This window comes from Scophthalmus maximus, chromosome 7 (genome assembly GCF_022379125.1).
Source record: "Scophthalmus maximus strain ysfricsl-2021 chromosome 7, ASM2237912v1, whole genome shotgun sequence".
NCBI lineage: Eukaryota > Metazoa > Chordata > Actinopteri > Pleuronectiformes > Scophthalmidae > Scophthalmus > Scophthalmus maximus.
The window spans coordinates 5,602,672-5,624,888 of NC_061521.1; the positions used below are offsets into that span (position 1 = coordinate 5,602,672).

The 22,217-nt window shown below is 43.8% G+C and overlaps 1 protein-coding gene across 2 annotated transcripts in view; it reads left to right on the forward strand.

The window, feature by feature from the left end:
• The window catches only part of LOC118315070 (septin-7), a 50,893-nt gene that overhangs the window by 8,102 nt on the left and 20,574 nt on the right, over positions 1-22,217 (forward strand). For both annotated transcript variants that reach the window (XM_035642016.2, XM_035642017.2), the window contains exons 3-5: positions 12,958-13,064; positions 21,057-21,157; positions 21,263-21,397. In XM_035642016.2, the coding sequence (XP_035497909.1) occupies positions 12,958-13,064; positions 21,057-21,157; positions 21,263-21,397 (343 nt within the window). The remainder of the gene's footprint in view (positions 1-12,957; positions 13,065-21,056; positions 21,158-21,262; positions 21,398-22,217) is intronic.

The window sequence follows — 22,217 nt, forward strand, 5'->3', positions numbered from 1 at the left end:
TGTTTCTGTTCCTCCAGAAATCTTGTGGATTTTGAAGGATATCTACTTTCTTGAAACTCTGTTCGAGTTGCCAGTAAAATATTTTGAAAAGTCATAAATCTAATTGTGTATCATGTGGTGGCCATGATCAGTGGCGATGTGAAAGGATGCAGACATTAACTTCAAGAGGCGTCCAAGTCTTTATTATCTCATCCTGGGGTTCCAGCATCCTGTTTAGTAAACAGCAGCTGTAGACAAGTAGCAGGAGGGAGACAAAGATGGCAGTGATGGCTTGGGAAAAGTCAATCAACCAGATCCTCTTTCAAGCCTTCGCACACATTGGCCCAGGCTCTGTCAGCCGCCCCCAGTTTTCTTGGCTCCCAGATCACGTACCCCTGCTGATCCAAATTTCACACATTACAAATGACTATTTGTTTAGGTGTTACTTAAAAAACGGGTGAAATAACAACAGTGTTCAATCATGTACACGAAAGAAGAAACAAAACAGACAAGATCTCCATATAATATGGTAGGCCAAAAAAGGAGTATACTAAGAAATTAAAATGATTAAATTGTTTTATATTTGTATTGACCAATAACAAGGAAAGACAATTTTTATTAAGTTATTAAACCTTTAGTTCAAGCCCTAATATGCTATTGTACATATGCAGCAATGGCAACCGTAAACCACAGTCCCCCCACCACCCCTACATAACTAATCCCAATTTGTGCATTCAAAATCATTTGGTCATTCAAACATTGTTAAAATTAGATTTTTGGACAAACTGACAGCCCAACAAGTACACTGTCTGTGACATACATTTCATCAGCAGAGGGTGTACGCTAAGCTCTGTGCAGACAATAACCACCAATTTGTTGTGTCCTCAAAGACATGTCCACCATTTAGCCTCTATACTGTATGTATGTATGTATATATGTATGTATGTGCTCTGGAGCAGGGAGTGGCGATGTCTTCTCGTCATTTACCATACACTCTATGTTACTTAAGAGAACAGTATAATCTGCAAAGCTCATATATATAACTACAATCATGGAGGGAGAGAGACACAGAGGGAGAGACAAGACTGGTTGAAAACTGAGTCATGTCTGAGTACGTGTCATCACAACAAAGTTCAGATGAGCATTTGTTATGGTATCCAGCTTTTTTCATAAAAGCAGTTGTGCAAGAGTAACTGTTGGTTAAAAGGGGAAGGAAATTTTCGCTGCTTTTTACTAAACGTGTTTTGCTTTAGAATCGCTTACTTCCCCTTTAAACATAAAATATAGGCCTGTAACAGCATAAACAGCCCTTTGACAAAAGCGGAGCCCTTAACAACACGTCAACACAAATGTAGTTTACATATGTTTCATCAGATAATTCCTGATTTATTTTTTATACTTTCTGTCAATACATGTTGTTACATTTTATTGGCACATTTGATATCCTTTAAACATCTTGATGACATTTTTTACTTAAAATGCTTTTTTTATTATTCACCTATGCACAAAACATTTAATTTAAAGTGCCAGTGTAGATGTTACTAATCATAGTGTATATATATCCATACATATTCACATTTACATTCAATATACACTATTCATTCATACACCCCAGTAGCGAACCGTGGGGTTTGGCACTGGGCCTTCAACGTTGCAAAATCAGAATGTTTTTTGGGGATTTTTTTTTTATGTGAACAGCTCTAACACACTGCACAACAAACTACACATAGCTCAATTACACACACACAGGCACATATGCACACACAATCATCATCAGCAACACATTGACTCCACTAAAATCCAAAAATTGTAAAACATGACACGGCGCTATGGTGGGGTTAGGGTTAGTACACAGATAGAACTTCTAAATTATTCACCAGATGCTTTAGCTTGAATGTCATTACTATGTCTGCACTCACACTCCCACCCTCACTGACCCGTCTAGATGTCAATGGCCTTCTGGAAGGGTATGATGATGTTTTTTTGTACCGCCCACTACGATTTATTAAATGAACACACAAACTCCGGACTTCTGTCTCGATCATGAAGTCCTAACCAATGAGTGAGCGAGCTGTAACCTTTTTTCTGCCTAAAGACAACAACAACAACTAAATCTGATTGGATAACTCTATTTTCAAGGTTTAAGGTCAATTATTCTTATACTCTGAAGCAAACTTGATTTAAAAGATGCCAAAAATTTGAATTAAAGAGATAATTATTATTAATTGAAATATGTTAAATATGAATTTTAAAAGGCTGATATGTTGGGCCTTCTCTAAAGTCCTAGACGTGCCTAAGGGTTCCCCTCTGATATACCCACGTACAAACCATAGACTGTATATAGAAATGGACGTAGTCAGGTCTGGAAAATTAAGCCAATGTGGAAGTGCCTGGATCCTGTATTCTCTGGAATCACCAGCAGAGGGTGACTCACTGGTTGCAAGAAGAAATCTATTTATATTAGGGTTGGTAATCTCTGGTGTGAGGCCGATACGATACGCCTATCCATACACTGTCAACGATCCGATGCATTAAAGATACATATTCAGCAACTACCAATGCGATACGATAAGATTCACACCCTGTTAGATATGTGATGCGATTCCACTTAATGTGATTCAACACATTGCGATTCCAAGCTATACAATGAGGGCGGATGATGCAAAGGAATGATGCTACCCAAATCAATGAGTTTGATTATTTATTAATCAACTGAAATTAACTGACAGACGCCTCCACGGTCACACCGTGTCATCACCTCAGGTGAGTAATGGGATTAGTTCTACTGCCTGTGTCCTTAACAGCAGCGCGGCACATGTTGCAGATTGTATCAGACTTGTCAGTGTTCCCGTTTCTGGTGAAACCCGTAGTGTTCCCAAACTTTCGATTTGCAGTTCACATGGCGTAATGTTTGTTACGCCATGTAACCCACCCCCCACACAATTTGTGGTCCAAGTTAACGTAATATAGGTGCAATTTAGGAGGAAAAAAGTATCATAATATAAAATTATTGGGTATGTCACACTTCTAAACAAATTAATAAAATACTAACAATTCAATGGATCGGATTTTACCAATGCAAACAATTAGTAACCGATGCATCTCAATTTCTCTCCAAAATCTTCCCATCCCTAGTTTATATAAAAGTCTATGAAAAAAATGACTCTACTTCTCACTTGACTTATAACATCAGTAAACATTTTTTATGTCCAAACATGAGGAGGATTAGGTAAACCAGCAAGGCAGAGGAACCTCCCCTGTCAGGGAGGAACATCCCACTTTGTGGCGAGGGCTTGGCCATGCTGTTCCAGTGAATGAAATCATTTTTGATAACTTTTCATCACAAAAGTCTGTAGATGACAATGACCAAATATGGAGTTGCTGTGATAAATCCTCTAGAGGAGTTCGTTAAAGTATAATGTCTGAAAATGCCCCAAAAAGCACCAAATTTTCACACTTAATTCAAATTGCCAACTTCCTGTTGGTCGGAGGTCATGTCTTCCAGAGGCTTTTCTGTAGGTCCTGACAGGATACACTTGCCAATTAATTTTCGTAAATGTACATGAAAGTTAAAGGTGAGGGCATTGACTTTGAAAAGTTGTAGGGATCGCTTTAGAGCCATTTTGACAGAATTAGCCTTAAGACCTATTGTACGTCGAAGGATTTGCTACGGTTGACATGGCAGCCGAGTTTCGTGAGATTCAAAGCACAGACATTTGTATGTTAATGGCCAAGAAAGTCTCGTCATGGCAACCGTGTTTCTGAAAACAGCACCAATTTGTACACTGATTTCAAATTTTGCAACTTCCTGTTGGTCTGAGGTCATGGCTCCAAGAGGCTTTTTTGTAGGTCCTGACATGCTACACGTACCAACCAAATTTTGCTTATCTACATCAAAGTTAAAGGTGGGGGCATTCACTTTGAAAGTTAGTAGGGGGCGCTATGGAGCCATTTTGACACAATTTGACAAAGAAATCATTCCAGATATAAGGATTCGCCACTCTCAACATGGCATCCAAGTTTCATGAGATTCAAAGCATCCCAAGTCCCTTAAAAACATATTTGTATTTTAATGGCTATTATACCATCGCCACGGGAACAGCGTTTAATATATGGCCCAAAGATTCTTAAAATGACATCATTAATGTGTCATAAGCTAGCTGACCAAGTTTGAGGTGGATCAGGCGAACCTGCCAGGCACAGGACGTGAAATTGTAGATCATGCTACTTCCTGTTGCCAGCAGGTGGCGCAATGACGTTTGGTAAATATTGACATGTAGATGTGTTGAGGGCGGGTGTATTATCAGTCTTGAGAGTTTGGGGACAGCTCAGACCATGTATGTGCGACTAAGAGCCACTTCCTGTTTGACAGCGAATGATAGCCGAATGCTTAGAGTTCATCAAACCATAACGTCCACGCCCTCTGGCGAAAAGTCAGGATTTCGCTATCTTTTGATCCCATAGGTCTTTAGATGTGACAGACTCAAGTAGAAGTTTCTCGTGTGAAATCTCTAGGAGTTCGTTAAAATATGATTTTATGCAAATTACCCAAATGGCCGATTTCCTGTTGATCGGAGGTAGTGGGTGCCTCAGACTTTTTTGCAGGTCGACATGATACAGCCGCCTCCCAAATTTAGTACATGTCGGATAAACAATCAATGTAGGTGCGTTTCTGTAGGTGATGCTGTCGAGGCAATTTTTAACTGCCATTCGTGATCACCATAAAATAGGTAATTTTTTGCCAAGTCAGAATTTGGAGCAAAGTTTTACAAGTTTCTGAGTAAGTTTAGGGACTTTTTCAGGCGATTCATTTGCAGAATAAGAATAATCAACAAAGTTTCAATATGGCTAATGCCAGCCTCTTAGGCTTTTGCTCGGGCCCTAATAATAATAATAATAACCTTTAATAATTACCTTCCCATATCTCAAAGACATCACCAATACGGTTAGGAGTAAAATCCCATGCTATTTTTCTTTAGTAAGTAATTTCCTGTTCTTTAATGGATGAATAATGAGAGTTGGTTTACATTTTATTTTCAGTTAATTGCAGTTATTTTTTCCTCCAGATTTTTTGTATATTATATACACGATGGTTATGTATTTTGATCTGTTTTATTTTTGTAACTGGAGAAAATCAATGTGCTGAGTGATTCCACTAAGTTGGACTCAATGAGCTTCCATTTGGGTTCCATCTCATTATTCAACCATGTCAGAATTGGTTTTACCTGTGCTGCGTAACAAAAGTAGTAAAAGTATTTTTTTTTCTGGCATCTCATGTTAATGGGGCAGAAAGCGATTTTGGAGAAAGTTGTTTCTCTCTTTGTTTTTGTGATTTTACTGCTCTGGCCGAGCCCCGAACCCGCAACCTCAGGTATGTGAGACCAACGCGCAAACCACTAGGCCAAGGAGTTGCCAGGAGTTGCAGTGCTACCTGCTAGCACGTCTCTTTAGTTGTTTACAAACTGCACTCACAGTGTTGTGAGGTGCGGTCCACACCATCTTAATCTCATCTCATCTTCAACCGCTTATCCGGGGTTTGGTCACGGGGGCAGCATCTCATGCAGGGAATTATTTGTCTCTGTATGTTGGTCCTACGATACGTTGGCGGTCTGTCCAGGGTGAACCCCGCCTCTCACCCAATGTCAGCTGGGATTGGCTCCAGCCCACCCACAACCTTTAAAAATAATTGGTAGGTGGATTTAAAGGGCTGATATTCACAATAGGGCCTTCAATCAGTAGTGAAGGCTTTTGAATGAAGCAGCCAGTGATGTGAAGAATGAGCTTGAATCTCTTTCCTCTCCGGTAGTAGTCTGTTTATCTGCCTCACTGATAGTACAACTGTTTGTCTGTCCTGTTGTTTATCCTGTTGTTGTTTCTGCATTCCTCTAAGCTTGTGTGTGTGTGTGTGTGTGGAAGACGGTCTGACAGACTTAGGATTGACCGCCTTGCCTACTGACCTTGCAGAAGGGAGTGAGTGAAGAAAGGCTTTGGTTTTGTTAATCCGCTGGTTTAACAAGATGAGTTAATACACACCAAGCGCACGTTTACTGTTTGAACATGCTGACCGAACTTCCATCCAATGAATCACTCTCAATCCCATCTCACACTCTTATCATAGAGGCTTGTGATGGGCTTCATCCTTCTGCTGTCACTGTTTCACTATTCTGATCTGAAGAAAGAAAACAAACAAACTGTGGTCAAAAACACAACAAAGAACCTGGAGAAGCTCTCCAACACACAGTCAGAGCTCATTGCCATGTGGAGAGTGGCTGACTGCAATTCCTCATGAGTTTCAGTTCTCTCAACTTACATATGCTCATTTAACAGCTCTCCTCATATTGCTGATCAGAGCCCCACTTTACACAAGATATTTAAAGGTCATCAACTGTGGTTTGAGCAATATGTCCTTTTGGGAAAAGGTGTTCATCTGCGATCTTCTCATCTGCTATGGGAATGTTTCAGGAGCCTCCAAGAAAAGTGTGACGAAGAAGTGGAAAAGGACGTGGGCTACCTCGAAAATGAGTGGATGAATGAATGGGCTGTTAAACTGTGTTACATTGCGCAGGTGTTGCTTTTTACTGTGTCCTCTCCCTGTATAATACATTATGGACTACACACAGCTGGGTTTTGTGGCCTTAAAATACTTGGCTGGCTGCTTTTTCTTACAGGCTGTGCACAGTTTCTCAGCAGGCAGATTCTAGGAGCAGGTTAGTGTTGAAGAATTCTCTGATCTCCTGAGAATCTGCAAAGATGAGTGTTCTCATGCACTATGCAAGGTCATCTTTTCTTTGGAAGGCCAGGAGAGTCGATGGGTAGCTGAAGGCTGTCTCGGGGTATCATAGTCACGGAATTTGTGCAATACACATAGTGGTAAATACAGAGTGTTGCTATGGAGAACTATTCTGTTTGTGAGATGACAACATTACTCTGAGAGAGCTAAATACACCCACAGGGACCGGGGTTAGGCAGATTGTCTTGGGACGCCGTACACTGACCACTATCTATTTAGTGAAACAGAAATCTCAATATTGAGCTCTTATAATAAATACTTCTGCTTAAAATGACTGCACAAAGATGCCTGATCGCCTCCGGGTACAACAGGCCACTCGGTGTGTATGTGCATGCACCGATGGGAGTCATGCTTGCTCGGTCAGACCACTGCAGGAAAGCCTCTCCTTTCTCAGCTTTTATCCGTTCTCTGCTTCCGTTCTTTGCGTCTCTATTTTGAGACACACATGTCTGCCATGACCCAGCATGTGCCAATTCTGTCAGATTTAGTCTCAGGCTCGGTATATCAAAGTGGAAGACTCACTCTCTAATTTAAAAAAAAAAAAAAGAAGAAAGAAAAATGATGGAAAGTGGGTGGTGTCCCTCAATGGCTCCTGTGTGTGTGTGTGTGTGTGTGTGTGTGTGTGTGTGTGTGTGTGTGTCAGTCAGTCAGTCACTAGGTAGGCCTGTCAGGATGTGAGGGGGGCCAGCTGCTGCCTAAGGGCTGAGAGAGTGAGGAATGTGTGGAATCCCATGGGAAACCCACTTGGACCATTTGTATTTGTTTTTCTGTCTCTCACGGTCCAGCTTGTTATAACTACTTCAACATTTTCAAATTTAATATACATCGTTTTCCATATGTAGGTTAACAATTTGGCACTGCAAGGCATCCAGATGTCCCATACTGCAATGCCTAAGTCGCCGGATCGGACAGGTAAAAAAACAAAAAACAATGAGTAACCATCAATGATAGCATCAGGTACACAGTTTTACTTGGTGAATAAATGTCCATCCTGATACCGTAATAAGCTATGCAGTGCTTCCTTGTTCAAACTCAAAAACGTGTCCATGAAAACTAACGTCCCCTTGTCATAATCTGGGATGTGAAAACAGACTTGGATAGTCATAGAAAGTACGAGTTGGCAAGCTGTCAAGCTGCTGACGGTGCTGTCAGCCTTTTACTGGAGCAGTTTCAGAGCAGCCAGCAGATGAGAGTCATGCTGTCTGTTATTTCCATCAGCCGTCTCTGCTTCCATCAGTTATTTTTTTGGTTTGGTCATTTTAAAACAAGATTTAGTTTGAAGGTTTACAGCCAGTCACATTGCTAAAGCTAGGCAGCAATATAAAGTGCCTCCTCTGTGACAGCCCTGTTTAAGTCAAGTTAAGTTTATTAATGTAGCACAATAACCAGAGTCGAAGATAAAGATAAATAAAAATGGTCACTTAAAAGTTGAGACATGCAGGTCCTCAGCTTATCTTTAAATTTCTGTACAGAAGGGAACACTTGTGTAGATGGCCCACGTTATTCTCATTTGTCCTGCCACAGTTTCAACATGAGCAACCAGAGGGCGCAGACATCCACCAAGGCTGAGCAACGCCAACCTAAATGCTGTTTCACCCAAAACTTGCTTTCCCATTTCCATCTGAACAACATATTTTTAAAAATGTTAAGTTTTCTGGCAATGGTGAGGAATCTGACCAAAAGTTCCACAATCCAGATCCATATCAGGATCCCTCCCAAAATGTAATTACCCGTTACCATGGCCGAGACCTATCTTTGATAATTTTTGTGCAAAAGCGTTCAAAATTTTTTCAGTAAACCTGCTAACAAACAGATACATAAATAGAACTTTAAAAATAAAGTCTGATTGATTTTAGAGCTGTGTGCAGGTTGTATGGTTTTTATTCAGATACATCAACATGTCCACATGCTGCAAGGTTAGTTATATGTGCAGTCTTATAACTGTGGAGACAAATACCTGCTCAAGTACCAATGTTCCAGGAATTCAGAGATAGAGCCTCACAAGAGTGGCCAGCCTCAGGAAGCTCCTCTGATATTAGCTGTTTAACTGATTGTATTAATCATTTAAAAATAATGTCATTGAACCATTAAAAATGATAATGGAAGTCAATTTTACAATATTATTTTGACATGATATGTAATATTGTGATGCCATATTATAGCGCACATCATTCTCATACCAAATAATAATGAACTTGTCAATACAGGGGCAACATCTACTGGCTTACACATGCTGCCGAAGCTAAAGGGTCATTGTTTAATGATCGTGAAATATCAAAAATATAGACAGGAAACAGAGGAAAAAACACCATGGCCCTGAATGATGCATTCTCCCTCAGGCCCAATCAATTACAAGTTTTCTAGTGTTGAAGTGTTGCCTGTATGTATTGCATGATGTATGGCCAGCCTGCCTTCAAACTGCTAACACAACAGTGAAACCTGTAATTTCCTAATGATTAATAAAAATAGAATCAAATATTTATCTGGTTTACATTACGTAGACATAGACATGAGCGGATGTATGGATAATGTGCGGGAAAATCATCAGCATATTAACAGTTAACAAGTTGAACTACAGAACTGACAGTAGGGACAGAGAAGCAGGACAAAATGGAATGTGGTTGGAGGTTGATTGACACGGAGCCATGGAGAGAGTGCGCTAGTGAGAAAGAGGAGCAGCGGGGCTGAGCTGGGGGATGGAGGGTCAGCCATCCATCACTGATGTTTAGGTCATTAATCAGTTTGCAGGGCGCTGGCACTGCGCTTCGACTTGTCATGTGGACCCAATATTTAATCAAATCTGAGCAAGGGAAGCTAATTGGGACAGACCTGCCCCCAGGGGTTCAGGCTACTGCTGTGGGAGACTGAAGCATCAGTCACACTGTGGGCTTCTCTCTCAGAAACTGACCTGTTGTTTTTAGTCTAGAACTCAGCTGCACAACAACTCATAAACAACGAGTGACAGTTTTTCGCTGAATATGACTTGATAAAAATGTTGACTGGTTTACTTCAACAACTACAACGCTTCACTGCTTTGTTTGTGCCAAAGATTGCAGTTTTTGTGAAACATGTTGAGTCTGTTCAGAAGAGCCATTGTGCTGTTTGCTCGGCATCTACTGAGATGTTCTGTCAGAGGGATGTTAAAATGAGCTCTCCATGTTTGAGCAGGAGACAGGCTGTCAGGGTTCAGGGGCTTTTTTTAGACGTCAGTGTGGACTTTTGGGATGGCAGATCACAGTATCACATCTGCACCACAGACGGGACTGGGCAAGTCTGGTTCAGCAAGAGCAGGGGGTGGGGTTGGGGAGGTGAGGTTTCACACAGGTTGAATATCCTGGCGAGGTTCACATAGAAAATCCTTCCAGAATGCACCCAGTGTAAACAAAAGATGGCACGCCTATATGAAAAGTCTGTTGAATTCATTTGACTTTTTATTAGATAATATGGAATGCAAATTATTGCAATTCATTCGGTCTGTTTTTACTTGCATAGTATTGTCGAAGACACTCCATTGTTGTGTAGCAATGTAGCTCATGATGCTTTTTTTTTCCCAACAAAGGAGCCAATACAGTTTTTGCACGCAATCTGATGTTATATAAAAGCAGGAGAAGGTGAAAGAGGAGAATTTAATTAACAGAGATTCAGTGCCATTGTGACCAGGACACTGGAACAAGCTGACCTAAAGGGAAAGCTTACATATTTAATGTTATCAGAGACTTGTAAGCATGACTGCAGATATTTGTGGAAGGGTTGTTGTTCCTGTTAATCCACCACACACCAGTTAAATAGATATTTGATTAGCTACGTTGAGGGTTGAGCTGCTGCCAACATGTGAGTGGGGTCATTCTTGGGTGAGTAACACAGCATCTCCTGCTGTTTGTTTTGTCATTTCAGCATCGGTGGTAACACTTTGCTACCAACGTTGAAAAGCTAACAGCAGGAGCACACACACACACACACACACACACATAGCACCTCCCCTCCAGATTTGGATAACTGTCCCTTCTTTTCAAGACTGAGTGTAATCTACCCCGGTTTTTTATACCTCTGTGCTATTTCATCATGGAATAGCTCTGTGTGCGTGTGTGTGTTTAGCATGCTTATGTGTTCATTTTGTCTATTGTTACATGAAGCACTCATTTCTTTGTTGTAAAGCGTTTTGAGCTGTATTTCTTGTATTTCTTGTTGTTCCAGTTTAACCCTGAACAACATCTTAAACAGAATATACAATCCTTATAAATACAACAAATCAAATCAGCAAATCATGGCGATAAAGAAACAGACACTGTCCGGAGCAGCGGTTACCTCTGCAGATGATGTTGTGTGTGTGGGGCAGACAAAGGTGTAACATGGTAGCATTTTTTAATTTTTTAATCAAGACATCAACTGATCTCTTCATTTTGAATTTCTGGTATGTTTTGAAGGTTGTGATGTTGAAGGAATAGTACAGGGCGCATTTTCAAACATACATATGGTAGGGGTGTTGAAATAAATAGTTTCTACGATGCATAGCGATGTGGATGTGGACTATGCTGCATCGATGCAGTGACAGACCATAATCGATTATAGACTACTGCCGCTACTTGTTGATTTTCCTCAATTTAGACCTACTAAATGTCAAGTGCACTGGTGAAACCAATGAAAATGTATAGTCATATTTTACAGATTTTTACTCACATGGCCGCAGGAGCCACAGAGTCAAAGTGTGTTCATAACTCACACTTGGACTGAACATCATCCATTACTGTGCAGACACAAACTAGGGACAGTCCGAGTGGTTAGGAGGGGGTGAAGACTGGAATCCACCAGGCCATTACACCATGTTAAATGGAATGATGGAATTCACAGTGTACATGTCCTGCGGACAGAGTGAAGGAGACCTTTCTTTCTGCAGATGTTCACCACTGCAGGTGACTGATTTAAAGAGAGTCAACATATCTATCCATAACCTGAATATAACTGAAATACTGCTGCAAACAAACGCATTTCACAGTAAATCTGTAAAGTAATTTTTTTTTAACTCCTTTTTTGTACTTCTGACATGTTTCTTTGAATTGGCATTTTACTCTAAACTAACCAAACGCAGCAGAACAAGTCTATCTGAAGCACCTCCAATATTGCCAGCTCTCGGATGTCTGGAAAATCACTCATAAATATAGAATTACTGGAGGAACATCTGATGATCATATAAACATGGAAAACTTGCAGCTCTCTGCTCTCAGGCTGAACACAGAGCAATCTGAAGACTATTTGGATTATGGAAACATTTTGGGCTAAACAGTAGAGAAGAAAAGAAAATTAAGCATCGGAGGGGCGATATATACCCTGCATTTGCCTAGTATGAAGGCTACTATAGATATACTATATTTGTCCCAGTAGAGCAGGGATGGGCAACTGGCGTCCCCCGGGCCGCATCTTCACTCAATTTCCAATTGGCTTGTGCCACAGGACATTTCCGTCCATTATACTCTTTGTCCCATGTGTCCCTTACTTGTGTGCGAGAGAGACAGTCAAGTAGTAGTGGTTTAGAGTGGAGTAGAGGTCTTTCTAGGACAGGCAGCTCTCCTTCCCTTCATCCAAACTCTCCTCCAACACGAGACACGAGCCAAAAGCTCTGCCATTAATCACAGTAATGTGTGTGTGAGAGAGAGTATACAATGGTTATGGTTGAAGTGTGTGTTCTTTGTCACGTCAATGTTAACTGTTTGTTTGTGTGGCTGCTGTGCTCTTCGCATCAGTGTGGGAGCAGGGAATGGAAATTTGGCACAGTAAGGAGAGAAAGGAGTTTTAAGGGAAGCGTTGAGCGCTAGAGACGGTGAAGGGGTGAATGAATTGGGATAGGTGGGCAGAGGCAGTTTCAGAGAGGAATGTTTTATCCCCTATATCTGAAAGCTTTTCTTGCTGCCAGACAAGTTTCTGACTCTCAGACAAGTTTCTCCCTCTCAGACAATGAATCAACTCTATTTTTCCTGCTCCAGCCCCGTCCCCCCAGGCCTTGTGTGTTCAATATATATATATATATATATATATATATATATAAATATATAAGATTGCACAGCTCTTTCTCACGTTGAGCTTTTTCACTTTTTTAAAATAGTTTTTGTTACATTCATTTTTTTGTCCCGTTGTGGGACGAATAAAGGAATATTTTATCTTAAATATTTTTAATCTAGTGTCTGTGTCTTCAGGTGAGTCTGGTCTTGGGAAATCAACGCTCATCAACTCTCTGTTCCTGACTGACCTGTACTCTAAGGACTACCCTGGGCCGTCCCAGCGCATCAAGAAAACTGTGCAGGTGAGCCTATTCAATCTTTAGCTCAATAGCTAATTAGTGTGTGTGTGTGTGTGTGTGTGTGTGTGTGTGTGTGTATGTGTGTGTGTGTGTGTGTGTGTGTGTGTGTGTGTGTGTGTGTGTGTGTGTGTGTGTGTGTGTGTGTGTGTGTGTGTGTGTGTGTGTGTGTGTGTGTGTGTGTGTGTGTGTGTGTGTGTGTGTGTGTGTGTGTGTGTGTGTGACTCTAACATTGTATCAGCTTTGTCAAGAAGATCATAGAGCTAAAGCATATAGAGAATGAGGAGAAAGGCCCTAAAGGATAGAGTATTTAGGGAAGGAGGAAGAGAGAGTGATGGAGCATCATGGAAAGGGAGAGAGAGTAAGTGAGACTACGAGGGAGACAGCAAGGCCACAGGGCCTAGTTTTGTCCTTTTATGGTTGTGACAAACTGAGGAGTGAGGCTACATCTGGAGCAGCAGAGGACAGAGGGATAGACAATAAGCAGTTTGGGAATACAGTAAAAGAGGAGAAAGGGATAAAGAAAAGCTCAAGCAGAAGAATGAGAGTGTAACTCCACTGAGGGAGTGGAGAGAGAGACAGAGCTTATTGAGATGTGACAGGGGAGAGACAAATAAAAACAAGGAATTGGGTGAGAGTCCCCATAGTTCCCCTGAGGTCTGAGAAGGTCAGTAGCAGGGCAAGAATGTTCCCATGAAATGTAACCAGTACTCCCACCCTCTTACACTTACTCATGCGCGTCTGTGTGTGTGTGTGTGCGCGCGCGTGCGCGTGCGTGGATGTAATGATGAGACATTGGTGTGGCCTGTGTATAGGTTGCACCAGATGCACCTACACTCGATTAGAACTAATACCTGTTTCACCATCGGAAGTGCATCTTGTTTACATCAGCCTTTCAGGTGTGAAAGAGTAATTAGAGAAACTGGATATACATTGAGATAGAGAACAAGCAAGGCTGAATTGTTTCGATGAATTGATGAGTTATCACCAAACATGTAATGGATAGAAACACTCTCCTGATCATTGCAGGTGCAAATTCCTTTTCAATGTTATGCCAGTGGACATTTTCCAAAATACATAAATACATAGTACACACAAGTACAGCATGTAGGGCGATGTGTCCGAGACAACTCTGTGAAATGGAAGTGGTAAAGTGGTCTCAAAAAGTTCCTTTTTTTTAACTTCGAAGAATCAATTCTTTAACTGGTAAATTATGAGAGACAACTTGATGTCATAGCTCCCAGCTACTGTGGATAAAAAATTTTTTTTGTAAACATCAGATTAAAGTCAGAGTCAGGCTTTTACTCCCGCCAGCGGCTCTTCTTCACCGGCAGGAGCGCGGGTCGAGGAGGCGGAGTCGATGCAGCTCGGACGATCCAGCCTCACTCCGCAGGAACGGGAGCATCGCATGCAGTTCAAGTTGTGCATGTACTGTGGTCGGCCTGGACATTTCGTGTCCCGTTGTCCGGTAAAAGCCAGGGCTCATCAGTAAGTAGGAAGGTGCTGGTGAGCCATACCTCCATTAAAACCTTCCAGGAGAAGAGACCTCTGTTTCATATCAAGCTGTTCCTCCCGGAGGCCTCTCACACAATGTCAACCTTCATTTTCTCTGGGGCTGACGCCAGCATTATGGACGAGGGGCTCGTACAGCAATTGGGGATCGATCGGGTTCCGCTTCCTCGACCAGTGTCAGTACACGCGCTGGATGGTCACCTGCTGGGGACAGTTACTCACCAGACTGCTCCTATCCATTTGCTCCTGTCCGGCAACCACCACGAAACGGTGCAGTTTCATATTTTGACGTCTCCACGCATCCCGGTGATTTTGGGGTATCCATGGTTACGCCGACACAACCCGCATCTGGACTGGGCCACGGGTGCCATTTTGGGATGGAACCCTTCCTGCCATCAGGTGTGTCTCCAGGGAGCGGACATTTCTCGGCGCACCACTGCTACCAAATTGACTCCAGAGGTGGTGTTCCCCTTCCGCTCATCTCTTCCGCCTTCGAGTTGCTGCAAGGAGCCACCATTTTCACCAAACTCGACCTCCGCAACGCCTATCACCTGGTACGAATCAGGGAAGGGGATGAGTGGAAGATGGCCTTCAACACACTGTCAGGACACTACGAATATCTCGTTATGCCTCTTGGACTTACTAACGCTCCAGGAGTTTTCCAGGCCCTGGTGAATGACGTTCTCCGGGACATGCTCAACCGCTATGTTTTTGTTTATCTGGACGATATCCTAATTTACTCTGAGTCACAAGAAGAGCATGTCCACCATGTCCAAGCAGTTCTCAAGAGACTCCTGGAGAATTCACTATTTGTAAAAGCGGAGAAATGCGTGTTCCACGCCCCAACCGTCTCCTTCCTAGGATACATCGTGGCTCAGGGGACGGTAGAGATGGACCCAGAAAAGGTCTCTGCGGTCTCCTCCTGGGCGGTTCCGGACTCAAGGAAGCAGCTACAGAGGTTCTTGGGATTCGCGAACTTTTACCGCCGCTTCATCCGGAATTACAGCACCATTGCCGTTCCACTCACAGCCCTTATCTCCTCCAAGGTCTCCTTTACCTGGATCCCAGCCGCCGGGGAGGCTTTCCAAACTCTCAAGAAACAATTCACCTCTGCTCCTATCCTCCAAGTTCCGGATCCGGACCTTCAGTTTGTGGTGGAGGTGGATGCCTCGGACGTAGGAGTAGGGGGGATTCTCTCTCAGAGGTCGCCGAACGACCAGAAGCTGCATCCGTGCGCCTTCTTCTCCAGACGTCTATCCCCGGCAGAGAGGAATTATGATATCGGCAACCGGGAGCTGCTTGCCGTCAAACTGGCGCTGGAGGAGTGGCGTCACTGGCTGGAGGGAACGAGGGATCCTTTCCTGGTATGGACTGACCATAAGAACCTGGAATACATCCGAACCGCCAAGAGACTCAATTCACGCCATGCCCGGTGGTCCCTGTTCTTTACGCGATTCAACTTCACCCTCTCCAATCAGCCGGGGTCCCGGAATACGAAGCCTGATGCCTTATCCCGGCAGTTCCAAGAGGAGGAGAGTACACCCACCGAGCCTGAATCCATCCTTCCGGTCCCCTGCCGGTTGGCGGTCCTTACATGGGGAATAGAGGAGCAGGTGCGATTGGCCACCGAAGGCCAGCCTGGGCCCAGTGCTTGTCCTCCTAACTGGCTATATGTTCCTCCTAGCCTAAGGTCCGACGTCATCCAGTGGGCCCATGCGTCCAAACTCACCTGCCACCCAGGTATCCAAAGGACTTGTGATGTCATCGTTCAGCGGTTTTGGTGGTCAACTCTGCAGGAGGACACCAAGGAGTTTGTTAAGGCCTGTCCAAAATGCAACCAACACAAACCTCATCAGGCGCCAGCGGGGCTCCTCCGAACTCTGCAGGTTCCACATCGTCCCTGGTCCCACATCTCCCTGGACTTCGTCACCGGTCTACCCCCATCGGAAGGTTACACGGCCATCCTCACCGTGGTGGATCGATTTAGCAAGATGGCTCATTTTGTTCCCCTGGTCAAGCTTCCTTCGGCCAAAGAGACCGCTCAGCTGATCATCCACCACGTCTTCCGGCTCCATGGTCTTCCGGTCGACGTGGTGTCTGACCGAGGACCACAGTTTACATCCGTATTTTGGAGGGAATTCTGTGAGCAGCTGGGGGCCTCGGTCAGCCTCTCCTCCGGGTTCCACCCTCAGTCCAACGGCCAGACGGAGAGGAAGAATCAGGAGATGGAGACGGCTCTCCGGTGCATGACATCCAGAAACCCCTCATCCTGGTCCCAGTTGCTACCGTGGGTTGAGTATGCGCACAACACATTAACCAGCTCTGCCACGGGGCTTTCCCCCAATCAGGGTGCATACGGCTACCAACCTCCTCTCTTCCCAGCCCTAGAGAAGGAGGTTTCCTGCCCGTCCGTGGAGGCGTTCATCCGCCGCTGCCAACTCACCTGGTCTCAAGCCCGAACATCGCTCCTCCGTTCCGCCGAACGGTACGCCACGGCTGCTAACCGTCGTCGCTCCCAGGCACCCACTTACCAGGTTGGACAGAAAGTGTGGTTGTCCACTAGAGATCTTCCCCTACGAGTGGAGTCTCAGAAATTGGCACCTCGATGCATCGGGCCATTCCCCATACGGAGTATCATCAACCCGGCAGCAGTAAGACTACAGCTTCCCCAGACTATGCGATGTCACCCCACATTTCACGTGTCAAAAATTAAACCGGTACAAGAAAGTCCTCTGGTCCCGGCTGCCCCTCCTCCTCCTCTCCCTCGACTCATCGGTGGAGGCCTCACGTATTCGGTCCGTCGCCTCATCAGGTCCCGAAAGCGAGAGAGGGGAATTCAATACCTGGTTGACTGGGAGGGGTATGGCCCGGAAGAAAGATCCTGGGTTCCTGCTCGCCACATCCTAGACCCTCAGCTGATCCTGGAGTTCCACCAGCAGCATCCCCAGCAACCATCTCGGTCCTCAGGGGATCCGAGGGATCCGGGGGATAAGTTGTCCTCGGCTCCTCCCCTTGATCTTCCTGACGAGGGGGAATCATCGCCAGACGGGGAGGAGACAGCTAGGGAGGACCAAGGATCCCTCCACCGAACCCCCTCCACCCGCCCAGCTGAAAGAATGGATTGGTCAGCTTCTGACGAATATTAGGCCCACTTTTTTCCAACCTTCCCCCTTCCACCCATCTGTCTGTTTCCGCTTATTTGTTTTTGAGGACGTCAGGAGATGTCCCTTGAGGGGGGGGTTCTGTCACAGTCAGCCACCGTCATGCCCAGTAGGTTCCCACGTCACCTCCCCTCTGTCCCGCACGAGCAGTCAGCTACACCCACCTCATCACCTCACCTGGCCCCGCAGCTGCAGCTCATCACCAATCAGGTTTGTATTTAACCTCCTCTCACTCAGTTACTCACCGCCAGATTGTTCTGTGTACTCCATGTCAGACTTTCCAGCATTATCCCACGGACGGATCTCCCGGTTTCGACTCTGGTTCTGCTCCCGACTTCCCCGTATCGTCTCAGCCCTGGTTACGACCCTGCCTTTGTCCCTGGTTTCCCCGTTTCGCCTGAATCCCGGTAAAGACCTCTGCCTGCTGTCCCCGACCTTCCCCTCTCGCCACGATCCCGGAATAGACGTCTACCTTCTGCCCCTGACTCTGAGCCTTGCTTGTGTTCTCCACAATAAAGTTGATTACCGAATGAGCTACGTGTGTCTCGCGTTTGGGTCTAAGACTGGTTCGTTACACTGTGAGAGGGCATGTTAGTTCGGCTTGTTTCTCTGATAACTCTGATAACTGGCATCCAATGGTTAAAAAGTTTTAGTTATAAGGTTATAAAAATGACAGAGACCACACTTGAAACAGTACGAACATAGTTCGCTGGAAATGTTTAAATGTCTGGCTACATTTCTGCAACAAAACTTATGTTACAGGTACAACCTGTGTGCTTTAATTATCCTTGATATGCATCTAAAACTTGATTGGAGTCAACCTGTGAACTGAACTGTGTAAACATGGTTTAATGAGACATGCACCTGTGTAGGTTAGGTTCCACAATGCACACAGGACAGAAACCAAACCAAGTCCAAGGAACTCTCTATGTAAATCCTAATGGGAGAAAAAAAGGAAAGACATAGATCAATTCCAAAGCTTTGACTGTTCCCCCAAACACTGTGGCCTTCATAATTATGAAATGAAAGAAGTTTGGAAACACCAGGACTCTTACTAGATTTGGGTGTCCACCCAAACTGAGTACCTGGGCAAGTAGTGCCTCAGTCAGGGAGGTGACCCAAGAACCAAATGGTCACTTAAAGGGGCAGTAAGCAATTTTGGAGATTGCTTGTTTCTCTCTTTGTTGTTGTTGTTGTGATTTTACTGCTCGGGCCGCTACAGCTTGTAGAGACTGTAGACTAAGGAAGAGTACTTTTGTTTGTGATATATTTCTAACCCAATCTCACATCTTGTCATGGTTATGTTATTCTGGATAACTGGGTGTACATTGATGGCAAAAATGGAAAAGTATCCTTTTAAAATTAAATTTATTACACAACAAAATGTGCAAACAGTGAAGGGGTCTGTATTCTTAAGCCACGGTAATTATGGATCTTCTGTCAACCAAACCAACTCCATAAACTGCTGATGGCCATTTGATGCAGTGGAAAGTTCCTGAGTAAGATTAAAAGTGGATTTGGGAGTTCGGTTTCATTTGCAGAGACACTTGGATGGTTCCTGGTTTCAGTAAGAATTTTACCCATTTTAGTTTGACGTTTCTTTTACATCTGCTTTTCTTAAGAGAAAAGGTAATGTTTTATCTACTACTGGAAAACTGTGTAGTAAAACGTAAAGGCTTTTTAACCTCAGATTGATGTTTGTTGCTGTCTCCTGGTGCAGTGTGTTGTGGAAGCAAATCAGGTGATGTCACTGTATCTTTTGCATTTCCAGCAAAACAGCAGCACAGTGCTAAATTTACTCTTTTGACGAGACTGAAAAACATCAAGATCACTTTGCTCAAGACTCACTTTCGGTCCATCGCTCACATCAAACCTTATGTGAACCCTACGAGCACAATGTATGTGGGGAATAAACTTTCCCCTGTACAAAACAGTTTGCATGTGAAAGTGTGTTTGCCATGGGTTCTGTGGTCTGAGGCCAAGCGGACAGACGGGGTCAGAGTATTTATATTCCAGGACAATCTTGTGTTGTGTCGCTCACTCACATTCCCCCAGATCAGATTTCTTTTAAATGGTGGTGTTGAGACTGACGGCATTCTTGAGGTTTTCTCCCAATCTGTTTTCCTTTGCAAAAATGGTGGAAATAGCAGAGTTGGTTTTGAGATGGCTGACATGTCATTCAACACACGCTGGATACACAATTAAGCACACATGTCAAATGAATGCGGTGGATAATATATATAAGCTAAACTGTAAAGTCAGACAGATTATCTGAAGGTTTGTGGAAGCTGAAGAATGTTTGTGTTAGAGCGAGAGGCCTGTAGTTTGAGTTAAAGGGGATCTTAAAATAACTAGATAGCCTTGTGAAAGTATGCAGCAAAGTGAGGAAATAGTGGACGAGATGCAGGAAATGATGGATCTGTGTGAAGATTGAGAGTGGTTCTGTCTTCTTTCACTGTTTCAAACTAAAGCCACAACCTCCTCAATCCTGACTGTATAGGGTCCGTCACTAAGTGTATGAAAGATTTACTGTGAATGCTTAATTCAACACTGTAGTCCACTACTACAGCTCGAGTTTTGCATTTTTAGGACCCTGGGACACAAACTAGCACAAAGCACATATCTTTGCTTGTTTCACATTGACTGTAGTGATTTACCTATCAAGTGGCCCAATTGGTTAAATAGAAAAACACACTTTTGCCCATCTGAGTGTGCATAGGTGTGTTGGTCTTACATTGAGGTGCGGCCAGGTGCATTTTTGGCACATTGCTATCTTGAAGCAGTGGAAAGTTGTTGCATTTATCACCAAAAACAAACCTGTTCTGAAGTCAGTATGGTAATAGAGCAACATTAGCCAGTTATTGAGACTTCATTATCAAGATAGTGATATTTGCCAACATAGACAAATGCATACACTCTGCTTGTCACACACAAAGATGACATGTTCATGTGCAGAGAACATTTGCTGCTTAGAGGAAGTAAAGTCTGACTCCACACACATGCAACCGGAAGATGGTTTCTCCAAATCTCCCAGCAGGCTGTGTGGGTGCAGAGTGGCGATGTATCACCAGTGCCCTGAGTGGGAGCAGATAGTGTCACAAGATAAAAAATGTAGGCCCATTTTTACTGTCAAATCGTTTTCTGAAGTGTATTTACAAATTGTTGAATTCCTGCAATCACAGAAGGATTTTCAGAACTTTGCAATCTCTAGGATTCATGTATGACATGGGTTTCCATCCAGATTCTGAAGGTGGAGGCTTGTAATCAACAAGGCAAGGATTTTATAATTGGTATACTAAACTTTGTGGATATTGGTGTGTTTCAGGTGGAGCAATCCAAAGTGCTGATCAAGGAAGGAGGGGTCCAGCTGACGCTCACCATTGTGGATACACCAGGATTTGGAGATGCAGTGGACAACAGCAACTGGTGAGGAGGGTTTTTTTTTCTATCAGAAAAATATGACATTATACTTTGCAACTTCAACAAATTTCTCATCTTGTTCTGCATTATGATCTTCCTCCGCTTCCCCAGTTGGCAACCAGTCATAAACTACATTGACAGTAAGTGTGAGGACTTCCTTAATGCAGAGTCAAGGGTAAACCGCAGATCCATGCCAGACAACAGAGTCCACTGCTGCCTGTACTTCATCGCACCCTCTGGACACGGGTAGGGCTCGGTTTCTTCCAAGGCTTTAAATGAACGTGATGGTACTTTCACTTGAAAACTGGGGAAGATAAAACCAGCAATTTTACAAGCAGCAGTTGGCAAGTGGGAGTATAGAATTGTTCTTGTCGAGATGCTCCCTTTATGAATCCTGAAAAAATCACTGATGCAGTGTTTAAGACCTGCAGATAGTTTGACCTGCCTTTGGTTTGGTTGAGTCTGCCTTTCCGCACAGCTCCTTCTCTTTGCCATGTATAGTGAATGTGTGTCTGCCATAGATGAGATGGCTGCCAGCTAATGTTTGTGACCCACAAAGCTTATATAACCCAGCTCTGCTCATGCTCAGTAGAGTTTTGCTCAGAGTAGCTAACAGAGGCAAGCATCTCCTCCCAGACAAACGCACTCTGTCCACTGACATCCGGCAGTGTCTCACATGGTGGGGATGGGTAGGAGGGTGGGGGGTATTAAATTTGAATAACTTCCATGATCGGTAGAGCCATCATCAGGTCAAATTTAAAAACTATACCTGTTACATTGTCATTGTGAGGCATGTTAGTTTCGTAATTTCCCAGCTTTGGGTCAATAAAGTGCATACCTGATCATCAATCTATCAATCTATCTATCTATCGATCGATCGATCGATCTATCGATCGATCGATCTATCGATCTATCTATCTACCTTCCTTCCTACCTACCTATACATACCTACCTTCCTACTTATACCTACCTACCTACCTACCCACCCACCTACCTTCCTAATGGTCAGGACGCATACACTCTGAGCATCACATCCCTGGCTCTTCTCCCAATTTATGTCCCTACT